Below are 14,083 nucleotides of genomic sequence, written 5' to 3'. Positions count from 1 at the left end.
TCATAGACGCAGGGCTGCCCTCGAATGCCTTCTAGCGGCTTTTCCGCAACAGTGTCTGAAATGCGCGCGCTGTCGCTGTCTACATGCAAGCCGCCATCTTCACTGCGCGTGAGGAATGCTGGGATGCGTGGCCGACGCGGCTGACGCGGTCGGCGAGAAATAGGCGAGATTCTATTTGCGCGTCGGCGACGTTGCGCCGCGTCGGCTCGCGCTCGCTACGTCCATCACGCCGTGACGTTGGACTATAGACCTCGGTTTTTCGCCGACGTAACGTCGCGGAGGCCGACGTGCGCGCGCGCGTGCGTTACGTCGGACTATATTGGGGCCTTAACGCTGGCGGACTGCCACCGATACCACATTTTCGGTGAAAGGGGCCTTTAAAGCTAGCAGGTTAAAATAAAGCAGAACGTCATAATTAGCCTACATATCTTGCTCAACTTCTTGAACAAAAGGCATAGGACTGAAAGCCAAGGGTGATGGAGAAATTAGAACTGAGAATTAAAAATGATGCGACTAAAGTAATGTGGACACAATTCTGTTTTAAAAGCTAAACTGCCATTATTGTGAGCTAAATCTGATGAATATATTGTCCTTTCATTTTCGGGTGTAAAACTATGAGCATTTAACTTTTAAAATAATTTGATTAATCAGTTCGCGCATCTGTCCAAATTGGTGGAATTTCTTGTGCTGAGAAAGTTCTACAAATACCAAACTAACTTGTTTTTGGGACATTAAGCATACATCATTCATTGTTGTACACTACATTGTGTTGCAAGTCCTTCTGATAAGAAATTTTTAGCACTCATTTGTTGTCAGTGTGTGGCACTTTCACTATTTGTTTTCATGAGAATAAGGTGAACGTCTTTTCTGTGCTTTTAACATGCCTTTAGCAGATATTTTAATGTACACTGGTTGATAATTCAGCGAGGAGTAAAGTTCGCACAAATTTCAGTAGCTTAAATATATGCAATGCCTTGTTTCTTTTTGTTCACAATTATGCATTGTCTTTTTGCGCAGGTCCACCTTGGAGGGGGTGTTTTTATACCTTCCATGAAGTGGGCTGCTCTAATGGTATCGTCCAGGGACTCCCGTTTCTGCAAAGATGCAGCGAGGTGTCTCTGGACGATACCAGGACTCCTGGAAAGGAGTGTGACGGGGCAGGCCTGCCTTATGCAGAAAGCCGATGACGCCAGTGAAGCTGCAAGCCATTGGCCGTAAGTTGCTGCCAAAGTGATGCAGCTATAAATTTATGAATGTGCAAATAAGGACATCCAGTCAAGTATTTTTTACTGCGTAATTAATGCCTAAGTATTTAACTGCATGATCCCTTTGTTTATAGAAAACGAAATGCTCAGTCAAGTACCAAAATGGGCTGTTTACTTGTCCTCACCACATCTCATGGAAATAAATGTCTTATTGTTTTCTGTTGTAATCGATATGCATTGTATGCTTGTTCACTGGCTGACTGAAGGATTCTATATCAGCAATTACATTACTTTTGCAGGTGCATTCGATCATTTCATCAGAGTGCATCCACAAGAGAAGCCGGCAGCTGTAGAGAGTAAAACAGAGTAAAACAGTGCTAGGAAATACATGACACGTGAATGAACAGTGTGTCTGTCGTTCATGTGTCCTGTCTTTCCTAGCGCTCTTTTACTTGATTCTTAAGCATGTGCAAACCAGCCAGTATGTGCCTTCTGCAAAAAAATACACTGTTGTTGGAACTTCTGGTGTAGTATAAAAAGCTACCAGTACTTGGTGAAAGCTTAAAGCTGAGTTTCAGAACATTCTGACTCACAAATAATTGCAGGTACAAGTTTGTAGGGAGCTGTTCATTGCTGCAGTTAGTAGCGGACAGGTGGTATTATTGGAGAAAGGCTCAAGATCTTTTTCAGGTCCAGTACAAGTGGGACGCACTTTGATTTTATTTTTGCCTTCGTCCTGTATAAATTTGGGCCATCCTATATAAAACGATAATTCGCTATAATTAGGGCTACCCTAAATGATATTAGAAAATCCTGTATAATATTAGGAAATTCTGTATGATACGGGATATCCTGTATCATTTCCGAAGTCCTGTAATATACAGGAATATCCTATTTAAAACGCGGCATTCCTGTACAATAGTGGTCAATCCTATATAAAACAGGAATACCCTGCGGTGATCAGGAATATCCTGTATGCTGCCACTTTCCTGTACAGTACAGGAATTCCCTGTAATCCTCTATCCCAGATCCTGTACAATAAACCTATATATATGATTTCCTGTATAAATTTTAAACAGGATTTTTCAGTAGGCTAATGTCCATAGAGTGCAGGCTACTAGTCCCTGTTTTCTTCCATTGTTTATTTCCGCGGCGCCTGTGCGTTGGCCTTGTCAGTGTAAAGTGAGGGGCGAGTGTTTGTTTTTATGTTGGAGTATGGCAAGCGTCCCCCAACATTCTTGGCAGGAAGGTGTTAGGTTGCGAGCCTCCGGCCGCCCCGATTCCCCCTCCTCCCCTTGCTCGCTGACTTGGTCCCCCTCTTGTGTGCGTCCGGCGGGACACCCACGGTGAAAGAATGGCCGTCACCGGAGCGCTGAGTTTTGTGTCGAGGGGTGCGACTCGGACGAAGACAAGCTAACCGTCCTCGCGAGCCCTTTTGTTTCTGAGAAGTGTTTTATGGCCCTTGAAGATGCAGCGCGCGGATGCCCCAGAAATGGAGACGGGATGAGGACCGCTACTGCTCCTTGGACCGCACGTGTGGCTCCTGCTGCGCGATGCTTTTGTTAGTTGAGTGTTTTTCCATACGGTCTGAGGGGCTGTAGCCATGTGTTTAGACATTCGAGTTTCCAGGAAACGCGTGGTGCGGGAAAATAGAAACAACTTCGTTAGCCCCGACACGCACTTAGCCTATTTGAGTTTGACTAAATTCCCGGATTGGCTACCAGAAGTAGGACTGTGATTGATGCGTAGGAGGTGGCCCACAAACCTGGGAAAACTGATTTAAGGGGATGTGTTGGCGCGAAATACGGAGAGCGCGCCGGGTCTCGGCCACCTCTGGTCTGTCATCGTTTACTCTGCCTTTTTTGATCTGTCCTGTACGTCTTTAGCCCTGTCTTGAATAAACGGCCTTTATATTCGACTTCTCCAACTTGCAACGTGTCGCTGGACGAAGGAGCTTGGCGCTCTTCGTTTGACTGACGCCCTATACGATCACCAACGTCATATTGATCACTTCGACGGGCATCACCCCCGTTCGCAATTTAACTGTGTGGAAGTGAGGAATCGATTTCAAGAATTACATCTAGAAGACAGAGAGCGTGAAGAGATGTGGACTGATGTTCGTGATAGTGCTGCTGATAGCAGAAGCGATAAATCGCCAACTATGAACCGGCAACGGCACCAATCGTTTCATTCTTTCTTTCCTTCTTTCCCGCACCCCTCTGGCTATATAATAAACCGGCGTTTTTTGGCCTGGCTACACTGTCTGATGCATCACCCGGGAGCGGCGTGCCCATTGACTGCGCCTTTCCAACAGTGGCGATGAGGCTATCGGCAAGGATATCGGGCCCAGGACAGCGCTAGACATGGGTCACAAGCTACCGGACTTCGATGAGGAAAAAGATAAGTGGCAAGCTTACCTGGTGAAAGTAGAAGCGTACTTTGAGGCAGTGAAATCTCAGCTGATGCAAAGAAGAGGGCTTTACTTGTAGCCGCCCTTGGGACAAAAGACAGTTCAAGTTTTAAGTAAAGTAGCGCCAGCAAAAACAAGTTCGTTGAGCTACGACGAGGTAGTCGAGACCTTGAACAGCTAATAGATCCTACACCAAACGAAATAGAAAGTTTAAAGTTCTTCAACCGCTATCAGAAAGAAGAAGAATCCGTGCAGGATTTGATTGTCGCTATACGACAAATAGCACAGAACTGCAATTTTTCGTCTATGCTAGCCAGAATGATCAGAGACCGCATCGTATGTGGCGTCAGATCAAAAAGTTTACAAAAGCAGCTTCTGGCGATAAAAGACCTGTCGCTAAAGGAAGCCGATCTTGATTCGCGAGGCATAACCGGGGAGGCTCGGGATCCAAACGTGTTCAAGATAACTCATCGGCGCCAACCAGAGATAACAAAGGCGAAGTTCAAACAACGAACGCAATGCCAGTGCTGCGGTAACTACGGTCACAAGACTGCAGCGTGTCGCTTTAACAGACGGCAATGTTTCAAATGCAGACGATACGGGCATCTAGCGAAGATGTGCTCAGCGGCTGACAGCGTTAACAGAACTGGTACCATGGAAGCACAGAAGCGGCAGGAATCTGAAGACAGTGATAGCAGTACATCGCAGATATGGTCCCTCCGTACGGCGGCGCAGACGCTGCTACCGCCCATTCAGAAAACATTCACATGGAACGGCGTTGACCTAAAAATGGACATTGATACAGGATCCCCAGTCTGCGTCATTTCAAAAGCTATTTATGACAAACATCGCAATGAATGGCCTCCGCTCGCGAAATCTCCGATAAAGTTATCCTGCTATCTCGGAAAGCTACCAGTGCTTGGCGTAATGAACATGGACGTGTGTTATCAAGCAGCTACAGTGGAATGCAATCTGGTGGTGTTAAACTGCAAAGGCCCCACTCTTTGTGGCCGAGATTTATTGCAGCAAGTTTTTTTTTTTTTTTAACCTGTGTTCAGCTTTGTGTCATTTGCCATCAAGGCACTCGTAAGATATGCAGGGTAGATAACCGTCACTGTTTTCTGTACTGATGGCAGCTTTTTTGTGAATTGCTGTGCTTGCAGGTAGACATTGGAAATGGATGTGTTGTGTTGTGTTTTATGGCGCATAAGCAACTCAGGCTATCATGCGCCAAGCACAAGGTATATTATGTTTGAGAAGGAATAAAGTGTTAAGATATCATAGCTTGTTCAGGAAAGATGTTTCTTCTAAGAAACTAAAAACACATGAAATGTCTACAATTGCATTCTCTCCTAGGAGAAGTGATGGATGGAATGGTATCTGTTCGGTGTAAAATTGAGTGAAATGCTTTTTCCGTAGCATTTCGAGTTTTTTACATGAAATTAAAATGTGGTTTATCGTCAGTCCATGTCCACAGTCTTCACATATGGGTTCATCTTCTTTTTTGAGAATGAAACTGAGTAAGATGCGTGTGTCCTATTCGAAGGCGACATAATATTACCTCCATGAAGCGTTTCTGGTGACTGCATGACTTCCATTCTTCGACAACTGGTTTCAGGACGTGTAGTTTGTTGTTTATTTCATTTTTCCATGAGGCTTGCCATTTTTCCCTGAGCTTTTTTTGTATAAATTTCAAAACATCTTTGCGTGGTACATTTACTTTTTCTATTTTTGCTTTGTGGGCAGCTGCTGCACATTCGTCAGCTGTCTTGTTACCTACGATTCCGACATGGCTAGGTACCCAGCAGAATTTAATTTTGTAACCTCGTGTTTCGGCTGATGTTATACAATGTATTATTTTTCCCACTAAAGGTTCTGTTGCATTTTTAGAGTGTAATGCTTTGATTAAGCTGAGGGAGTCGGTGTAGATTATACTCTTTTCAATATTGCATTTTATTATTTTTTCCACAGCTATGGATATGGCATAACTTTCTGCAGTGAACACTGATGCACAATTGGGCAACCTAACTGTTTTCTGGCGATTGTTTTCTATGACACCACTACCAACATATGAGGTCGCTTTAGAACCATCGGTATAAAATGTATTGTGGTCTTTGTATTTTTCCTCTAATGTCAGGAATTCTTGTAATATGTGTTCGTGTGGAGTTTGTTGTTTGTCAAACTGTGTTAAAGTAAGGTCGCATACACAGGGAAATTTATACCAAGGGGGTAATGGATCAGGGCATTGTGCAATGTCGGGGAGTGTATCGAGTATTTTTATTTCTTCGCACATCTGTTCAAAGCGGAGGAGGAGGGGTCTGACTGCTTGCGGTTTGTTGTTGAACAGGGTTCTGGACGGGCACTTTGTTACTATGGGGTAGCAGAGGTGTGTTGGTAGCGAACGGATCTTAAGAATGTATGAACAAGTTAGCATGGTTCTTCTGTCCTCAAGAGATGGTTTGTTGGTTTCTACATACAGACTTCGCACAGGCGACGTCCTGTATGCCCCGGTCGAAAGACGCAGACCTAGGTTGTGGACTGGGTCTAGTCGTTTTAGGTATGAGGGTCTTGCGGAACCGTAGACTATGCAACCGTAGTCCAAGCTCGAACGTACAACTGAACGATAAATCTGCAGAAGGCATGTCCTGTCGGATCCCCAGCGTTTACGTGACAGCACTTTAAGTATATTTAAAGATTGGGAGGCTTTCTTTCTAAGGGTGTTTATGTGGGGGAGGAAAGTAAGCTTTCTGTCGAAAGTAATGCCTAGAAAATTATGTTCGTGTTTTACTGGGAGAGCAATGTCATTGAGGTAAACTGTAGGGTCCACTTGCAAACCTCGTCTAAGTGAGAATAAAACGGCTATTGATTTCTGTGCAGAGAACCTGAAACCATTTCTATCTGCCCATGTCGCTAGTTTATTCACTGTTAATTGAATTTGTCTCTCACACGTTGATACATTAGAGGATGTACATGCTATTTGTAGGTCATTGACATAGACTGAATGCATGATGGTCGTTGGGATTATTTTTACTATGGAGTTCATTTTTACTACAAACAGTGTGGTACTCAAGATGCACCCCTGAGGGACACCATTCTCCTGAGTGAAACGTTTTGACAGAGTAGCACCGAGACGAACTTGGAAAGAACGGTCGGACAAAAACTCTTTCAAGCATTTTAACATTCTGCCGCGGATGCCAAGGTCTCCCAGGTCACGCAGGATTCCATACCTCCACGTCGTGTCATAAGCTTTTTCTAAATCAAAAAATACGGCAAGGCAGTGTTGTCTGCGTATAAATGCTTCTCGTACCGTATTTTCCAAGCGCACAAGATGATCAGTTGTCGAACATCCTTTTCTAAATCCACATTGGCGGGTGCCGAGAAGTTTGCGAGATTCAAGTGTAAACATGAGCCTGATATTTAGAACACTTTCAAATGATTTAGCAATACAACTCGTTAGTGCTATGGGCCTATAACTGCTTGGGGATGTTGGTGGCTTTCCATGTTTCAGTAACGGAACAATAATGGCTTTCTTCCAGGCCTGCGGTATTTCTCCTGACATCCATACCTTGTTAAAAAAATTTAAGAGTGCTTCAACTGAGGATTCAGAAAGATGGGCTAGCATTTGATAGTGTATTTCATCTGGGCCTGGTGCTGTGCGTTTGCCGGAAGAGAGAACTGTGTTATTTCTTGTAGTGTAAGGGGACTGTTGTATGATTCGTGAACGCTGCCAGTAGTAGGTAATTTCTGTCTTTCTGCTTGGCTTTTATACTTTAAAAATGATTCTGAATAATGTGATGAGCTAGATACCATGAAAAAATGTTCACCTAAAATGTCCACTTGCTCTTGAATGCTTGTCTGGGTATTTGGGTCTGTAAGGAGAGGAACTGTAAATGGGGAGTACTTGCCATTTAATTTATTTACTTGTGCCCACATATCCTTGGATGTTTTATGACTGCTTATAGAAGAGATGTAATGCTGCCATGAAGCTTTTTCAGCAGTACGACGTACATAGCGCGCTTTAGCTCTAGCCTTTTTGAAAATTAGGAGATTTTCTTGTGTGGGGTACCTGCGAAATATACTCCACGCCTTATTTTGTTTTTTCTTTGCCTCCCTGCAGTCTTTTGTCCACCACACTTTACAGTTCTGTCTCACAACTCCAGATGATTGAGGGATGGCTTGGCGTGCGGCGGTTAAAATACAAGAGGTAAATCTTTCATTTAACTCGTCGACATTAAAATCTTCGGCAAATAGCTTTCCTAAGTCAGCTTTCTCTTTAAAAAGCTTCCAGTCTGCTAAATGCAGCTTCCAACATCTTGGTTTGGTTTGAATTATAGATGGTGATGATGTTAGACTGATTGTTGTAGGTAGGTGATCACTTCCATGCGGATTATCTAAGACATCCCATTTAAAATCGCTAAAAACCGATGATGAGCAGAAAGATAGATCAATAAAACTCATTTTACCGGAGCTCGGGGAGCAGTAAGTGGGTTTTCCGGTGTTAAGTAAGCAGATATTATTGCACAGAATAAAGTCTTCTAAAATTTGGCCCCTCGTGTCAGTTTTTTCACTGCCCCAGAAAGAAGAGTGGGCGTTAAAATCGCCAACTACTACGCATGGATCTGGCAGTTGGCTGAAAAGGTCTTCGATATCATGGAGTGTTATTTTTAAGTGTGGCTCTATATAAATACTGCAAATTGTGATTGTTTTATACGTGATAAGTGTGGCAGCTACTGCTTCTAGCCGAGTTTTGAGCCTATGTTCACGAGCTGCAATATTGTTTTTGACTATGATGGCAACACCGCCCGAGAGCCTGCATGCCTGCTCTCGATCACGGCGGAAGACTGTATTTTTTAAGAATATTCACATGTAGAGGACTCAGGTTTGTTTCCTGCAGACATAAGGCCACAGGTGAATATGTTGCTAAAATGTCTTCTATGTCTCTTAAGTTATTAAGCAGTCCCCTGCAATTCCAGTTTATTACAAAAGCCATCTTAAGCTATACGAGTAAAATAGAGACTACGTTGTTTTTGGCCCCGTGATTCGGGGCTTGTCCTTTTTCGCACGCTCTAAGGAGTCCCGCCGTCTTGACGGCACAGGACTACCCTGTGTTGTCGTGTCCATCGCGTCCTCAGACACGCTGGATGACCGCGGACAACACACCGGAACGCTTGAAGTAGGCCTCCCCGTGTGAGAAGAGGCCTTGGGCCCCGCAGACCTGGAAGGTCGCGAAGCCTGCTTTGGGGGTGGTGGAGCAGCGCCAGCTGCAGCTACCGTGGGCGCGGATGGCTCCACACCAGGGTCACTACCCATGACCTGGGCGGGTGCCGAAGCACGCTGTGACGCTGCGCCCTATTGCGTCACAACGGAGTAAGTTGGGCTTTGGACCAATGAAAGCCGCTTTCTCGCCTCTCCGAATGTAATGTTCTCAGTGACTTTTAAGGTTACAATTTCTTTTTCTTTCTTCCATGTTGGGCAGGATCTTGAGTATGCTGGGTGGTTGCCCTCACAGTTTACGCAAAGGTTTGGTTCAGTTTGGCAGTTGTCAGTGGCATGTTCATTTGAGGCACATTTTGCGCAGGTGAGTCGGCCTCAGCAGCTCTGGGAGCTGTGGCCATATCTCTGGCAGTTATAACAGCGACGTGGGTTAGGTATGTACAGTCTGAGTTGCAGCTTTGTGTATCCTACTTCAACGGAGTCTGGAAGGGTGCTCAGCGCAAATGTCAAGACGATGTGCTTAGTTTGGATCTCTTTGTTGTCTCGCCTGATCTTGATTCGATAAACGTTGATGACATTTTGGTCCTTGAGTCCTTCGAGCAATTCTTCTTCGGTCAGAAACTTGAGGTCATTATCTGAAATGACCCCACGAACTCTATTGAGTGAGCGGTGTGGTGAGATTGTGACAGGGACGTCACCGAATGATCTAATAGCTGCTAGCTTTTCGCACTGGTGGTTGTACAGCACTTCTAAGAGGAGGTCACCATTTGGTAGCTTTTTGACTTTGTAGCCTGGACCTATTGTGTCTGTGAGAGTCTTTGTTACAAGGAACGGTGAGACTTGACGGGCAGTTTTTTCTGCTTGTTCGGAGTGAATGACATGAAAGCGGGGGAAGCTGTTTACATTTTTAGTGAAAAACTTGTTCGTCACATCGGTGCGCCCTCTCTTGGCGGGAGGGCGATCAGTTGCGGAAAGGGAAGAAGCCATAAAGTTTATTTTATTGTTCGGTTATGGTACCAGCCACCCACCATGGAGTCCAACAAGGGGACGGGACAGGTGCCTAAAAAAAGCTCTGCCCACTCCAGCTGTATACCTTAACTATAACCTAATATGGCTCAACTCAGGGTAGTCAGCCACACAAGGTTAACCCTCGCCGCCGGGAAGTAAGGAAAAAACCAAGAAGAGAGTAGAGGACAGGAAAGTGAAAGATGGAGGGGAGGACAGGAAAAGGCGACTGCCGATTTCCCCCGGGTGGGTCAGCCCGGAGGTGCCGTCTATGGGAAGCGTGGGCCAAAGTGGTGTGTTGCCTCCGCCGAGGGGCCTTAACGGTCCGAACACTCGGCATCGGCTCAACCACCAGGATCCCCTTTTCCCCAGACACGGCGATGCCACGCACGGCTAAGCGTGGGTGCTGGGGTCCGTGGTGTCGCACAGTACACGCAAACACCTGCTTTAACAGGTGCCCCCTGCGGGGATTGGAAATGGAGTTGTTGTGGATAAAACACTCCTGGAGCGCCTAGAGCGCAGCTCTGGACACACCAGTGCTGGCAAGTTTGCCAGGACACTTTTGCGCCAGGTGTTTGCACCTGACGAACTCAAAGGAAAGTCGCTGTATGGTATGGTATGTAAGTTACTGCATGATTATGCCTCGTACACAAATATGGTAAAAGCGTGAATAAAGAGGGGGGAAATGCTGGCAACTAACTGTTGAAATCTATTTGTAGATCTGCTTATGCACCTAATTTGCAAAGTAGCCAATTAGCTTGCATAAATGAGTTCTCTTTGGCATTGTTATGACTGACATCCTTGGCAATGTTGTGGTGGAGGCCACTGTGTTCATAGCTGAGTGTGTGGCAGCAGAACCTTGAAGGGACACTGCGATGGTTTTCAAATGTGCTAGTAATCTATATTTTTGAAGTAGGTTATTTGTTGATCATGTCTGTGAAATTATTTTTTCGATTACACAAAAAACACCTGCGCAATCGCGGACTGAAAACGCGCACTTCAAATCTCTCGCGACTGCTACAGAGACAAGCAGAGAGGGAAACCTCGCTCCTTCGTCGGTTGTGATGTCACTTTGCAGATTCGGAGGCATTCAGAGCCACCCGAGGGAGCTTTTGGCATTCGCTGTTGTCTTGCAGGCTTTGTGGGCATACAAAACTTGTCAACTGAGTGTTGTGTGCCTGATGCAACACTGCTCTGCATGCGTTCGGATGCACAAGCAGCTGTGGCCGCGACGAGGTCGTCTTTCATCATTTCTTGCAATGTCAAACGCTTGCTGCGCTATGTGATGCTGCTGAGAAGAGATAAATTTAAGGTGACTAAGAAAACATTCTACTCGAAGCATTTTCGTGACTGTGACTACATACAATTTGTTCTTAATGCAATTTCTATAGGGCTTTGTCAAAAAGGCATGGCTGAATCATGACGTAGTTCCTTCCATTTCCTCACACAAAAGAGTTGTGCTAGTCACCATTTCCTAGAACCCAATTATTGAAGGAAGAAATGGGAGACAAGGCATGCACTTCTGACTGTAGTTCCATTACTTTCTGAATATTCAGGTCTCATTCGTATGTGAACCATCACGTTTAGCGTTGATTGCGATCGGTTCAGAGTGCAATCTCATGGTGGGATGGGCAGGCAGCACCTGTGTGTGGTTGTAATTGTGTGTTTTGTTTGTTTTTTTGCTCAAAGGTGTGCTTAGCGGCTTCGCTAAAAATCGGACAACTAGCCGCACGCGCTTTTTGCTAAACATCAGACAAGTCATCAGCCACACGCGCTGATGATCCTTTGCAAACGAGCAGATGATTAAGGAGAGCCCACTGTTGTGTTGCAGCTAGGTAGTGACAGCTTTACGAGATCGTTTCCAGCATGGCACGTGCTTGATATGTTTGTGGGACACCTATGGGAGTGTTATTAGAAGGTAAAGTGTGTACCACTAAGCTGAGTATGGGTGCATTTAAGTATGGAACGCACTGAGCGACGTTTCCTTCAATGCGTCCAAGCAGCAATAATTGAAGTTGTTCATATATTGCCTCGTGATTTTGCACCCATTGCTGCCTCATTTTACATAGTTCTGTCTTGTTTGGGAATGCAAATGAAATTAGAAAGGAAACCGATGAGGCTCTTCTAAGAAAACATTTAAGAACATGGTCTCCAGCACAAAAGCTCCGTCAATGCCTTGCGTGCATCGCAGAGCTCGGCAACAGCACTCTGCTTACAGTTCATTTGTCTGGTGGAAGCTGTGTACTGCTTCACCCTTTTTTGACAACAATGACTTCTGGCGGGGCGGGAGGCCTGAGACGGAAGTAGTCTGCTACTGCATTGTTTGCTTCCCTTCTTTCTCATAAATATGCACGCCGAGGTTTTCTTGAGGGATATGTACATTCTGATAATTACACACACTACTTTTCAAAATGCCTTACTCTATACCACAGCAAGATTTCATGCAAAGCCTGTGCTCCCCACAATGGAAGTGCTGCATCGTTTATGGGCCCATCTGGTACGGATACATGTGGTGAAAAACCCGATGGTCATTCGAAGCTACTCATGCGGCCCGATGGTCATTCGAGCCGCATCAGTAGCTTCTCCGGTCCTCAAAATGTGCGATGTTTTGGCCAATCACAGGCGGCGGCACAACCCGTGGTGAGCCCCATTGCGAAGGCTCCGTATTTCTGCTTTTTCTGGCCGATTTTAGTCTGATATTTGAGTTCGCAGCATGAAAAACTGTGGGTTTCTGCTTAATGCCTGGTTTTTGCAAAAAGTACAGCAGTGTCCTAACAACTTCTTCATCTGTTTACAGCTGCAGATCATTGGACTCTTGTGGACTGTGTCATCACATAATAAAAGCATGCCGAGTTCTGAGCAGCAGTTTGTTCATCTCTTGTGGGGGTGAATTTCGCACTGCATAACACAATAACAAACTTAGTCTTTGTAAGAAACAGGACTACAGTTCAAATGTGCATACATCTTCCTGGCGTTCTGCAGAGGAAAATGTTTAATGAGGCAAAAAGAAAGGTGTTCTGGTCTATGCTTTAGTAACATTTTTAGCGATGCATGCTGTGTGTTGAATTATAGACGTAAGAATCATGCACATTGGTCATTCATGACTGTTTCATTGCTTGTTTAGCAAAATGCATCTGAGTAATCCACAACAGTCTGACCTAGCCATTATGCTACAGTTGTGTTTCGCCACTTGGGCCAGGATATTTTCAACAGTAAGGTGTACTTGGCATTCAGAGGGAGATGCACTGTATTTTAGCAAACTTTCTGTCTCCGAGAAGTTAGTTCATTGCATGTGGAGAGTGCCACATAGTCTCGACGGTCTCACATAGGTTAAAGGACGTGTATGGCGCTACAAGTCCTGCGTTGATATCCTTACATTGTCTCATACATTTTCTGTGCACTTTTGCTCAAGGAAAGTAAGACATTTCTTTTTGCTATTTTTTTCAGCGTTCACATCAGCCAAGTACCCGGATGCTGCTATCAGCCACATCAAGAACAGCTTAGCATCATTTCTGGCGCGAGAAGTTTGTGAATAAAGGTTGGTCAGTGCCAAAATTGTTTGCTTCACTCGCAGGTGCAGGCATTTCAGAAAGTACAAAGCGTACTTGATTGATTGCCAATGTGCACAACTAAAAGTCAACAGATGAATCACATGTTGCTTTTAAGTTTGTATTCAGTCTATAATCAACAGGAAATCAACACAAAATGCATTGCCAAGTGCACAACTGAAAGTCAACACATGAACCACATGTTGCTTTTAGGTTGGATTCAGTTTATAATCAACAGAAAATCAACACAAAATGGATTTCCCAGATGCAACTGAAAGTCAACACATGAACCAAATGTTGATTTTAAGTTTGTATTCAGTTTATAATCAACTGAAAGTCAACACATGAACCACATGTTGATTTTAAGTTTTTATTCAGTCGGTAATCAACACAAAAATTTACAACGGTATTTCAACTGAAACACATAGGCCAATTTTCAACACATGCTCAATGTTCATCAACAAAAATGCCACAGAATATCCACAGCTTTTAAACAGTGCTTATTGAGGCAACTTCACAAAAATTCCACAGAATTTCAACACCAGTTTTTGTAAGGGCCATCCACTGTCTATTCAGAACAACGCATCCACGTCAGAGCCCGCAGACCCTGCTCCCCAAGAGACACAGCTGCGCAGGTCAACCCGAGTCAAGAAACCTGTGGATCGCTATGGTTATCAGGAGGAAGGGATGCTGCTGATAGC

General features: G+C 44.8%; 1 protein-coding gene across 4 annotated transcripts; it reads left to right on the top strand.

Annotated features, from left to right (window-relative positions):
- The first annotated feature begins 1,016 nt into the window (after nt 1-1,016).
- LOC146180731 (uncharacterized) lies at nt 1,017-13,539 on the top strand. 4 transcript variants are annotated; one of them, XM_084576129.1, is made up of 4 exons: nt 1,017-1,214; nt 7,757-7,819; nt 8,687-8,982; nt 13,282-13,538. In XM_084576129.1, exons 1-3 carry the CDS (start codon nt 1,051-1,053, stop codon nt 8,790-8,792), a joined length of 333 nt encoding a protein of 110 aa, XP_084432255.1. In that variant the 5' UTR covers nt 1,017-1,050; the 3' UTR covers nt 8,793-8,982; nt 13,282-13,538. The 4 variants fall into 4 exon arrangements, with proteins under 4 accessions (XP_084432255.1, XP_084432253.1, XP_084432256.1 ...); XM_084576127.1 differs by having other exon boundaries at nt 7,733-7,819; nt 13,282-13,530; XM_084576130.1 differs by having other exon boundaries at nt 7,733-7,819; nt 8,712-8,982; nt 13,282-13,525.
- The last annotated feature ends 544 nt before the right edge of the window (nt 13,540-14,083 follow it).

Source organism: Amblyomma maculatum, chromosome 8, assembly GCF_055883805.1.
Source record: "Amblyomma maculatum isolate TAMU_Amacu chromosome 8, ASM5588380v1, whole genome shotgun sequence".
In the NCBI taxonomy this organism is placed as follows: domain Eukaryota; kingdom Metazoa; phylum Arthropoda; class Arachnida; order Ixodida; family Ixodidae; genus Amblyomma; species Amblyomma maculatum.
This window is presented reverse-complemented; position numbering and strand designations above follow the sequence as displayed.

Coding starts and splice junctions, on each gene's coding strand:
- LOC146180731 (XM_084576127.1), top strand. CDS start 1,051: ATGAAGTGGGCTGCTCTAATGGTATCGTCCAGGGACTCCCGTTTCTGC. Junction 1,215..7,732: donor GAAGCTGCAAGCCATTGGCC/GTAAGTTGCTGC, acceptor GCCTCCCTGCAG/TCTTTTGTCCACCACACTTT. Junction 7,820..8,686: donor CGGCGGTTAAAATACAAGAG/GTAAATCTTTCA, acceptor GCACGCTCTAAG/GAGTCCCGCCGTCTTGACGG.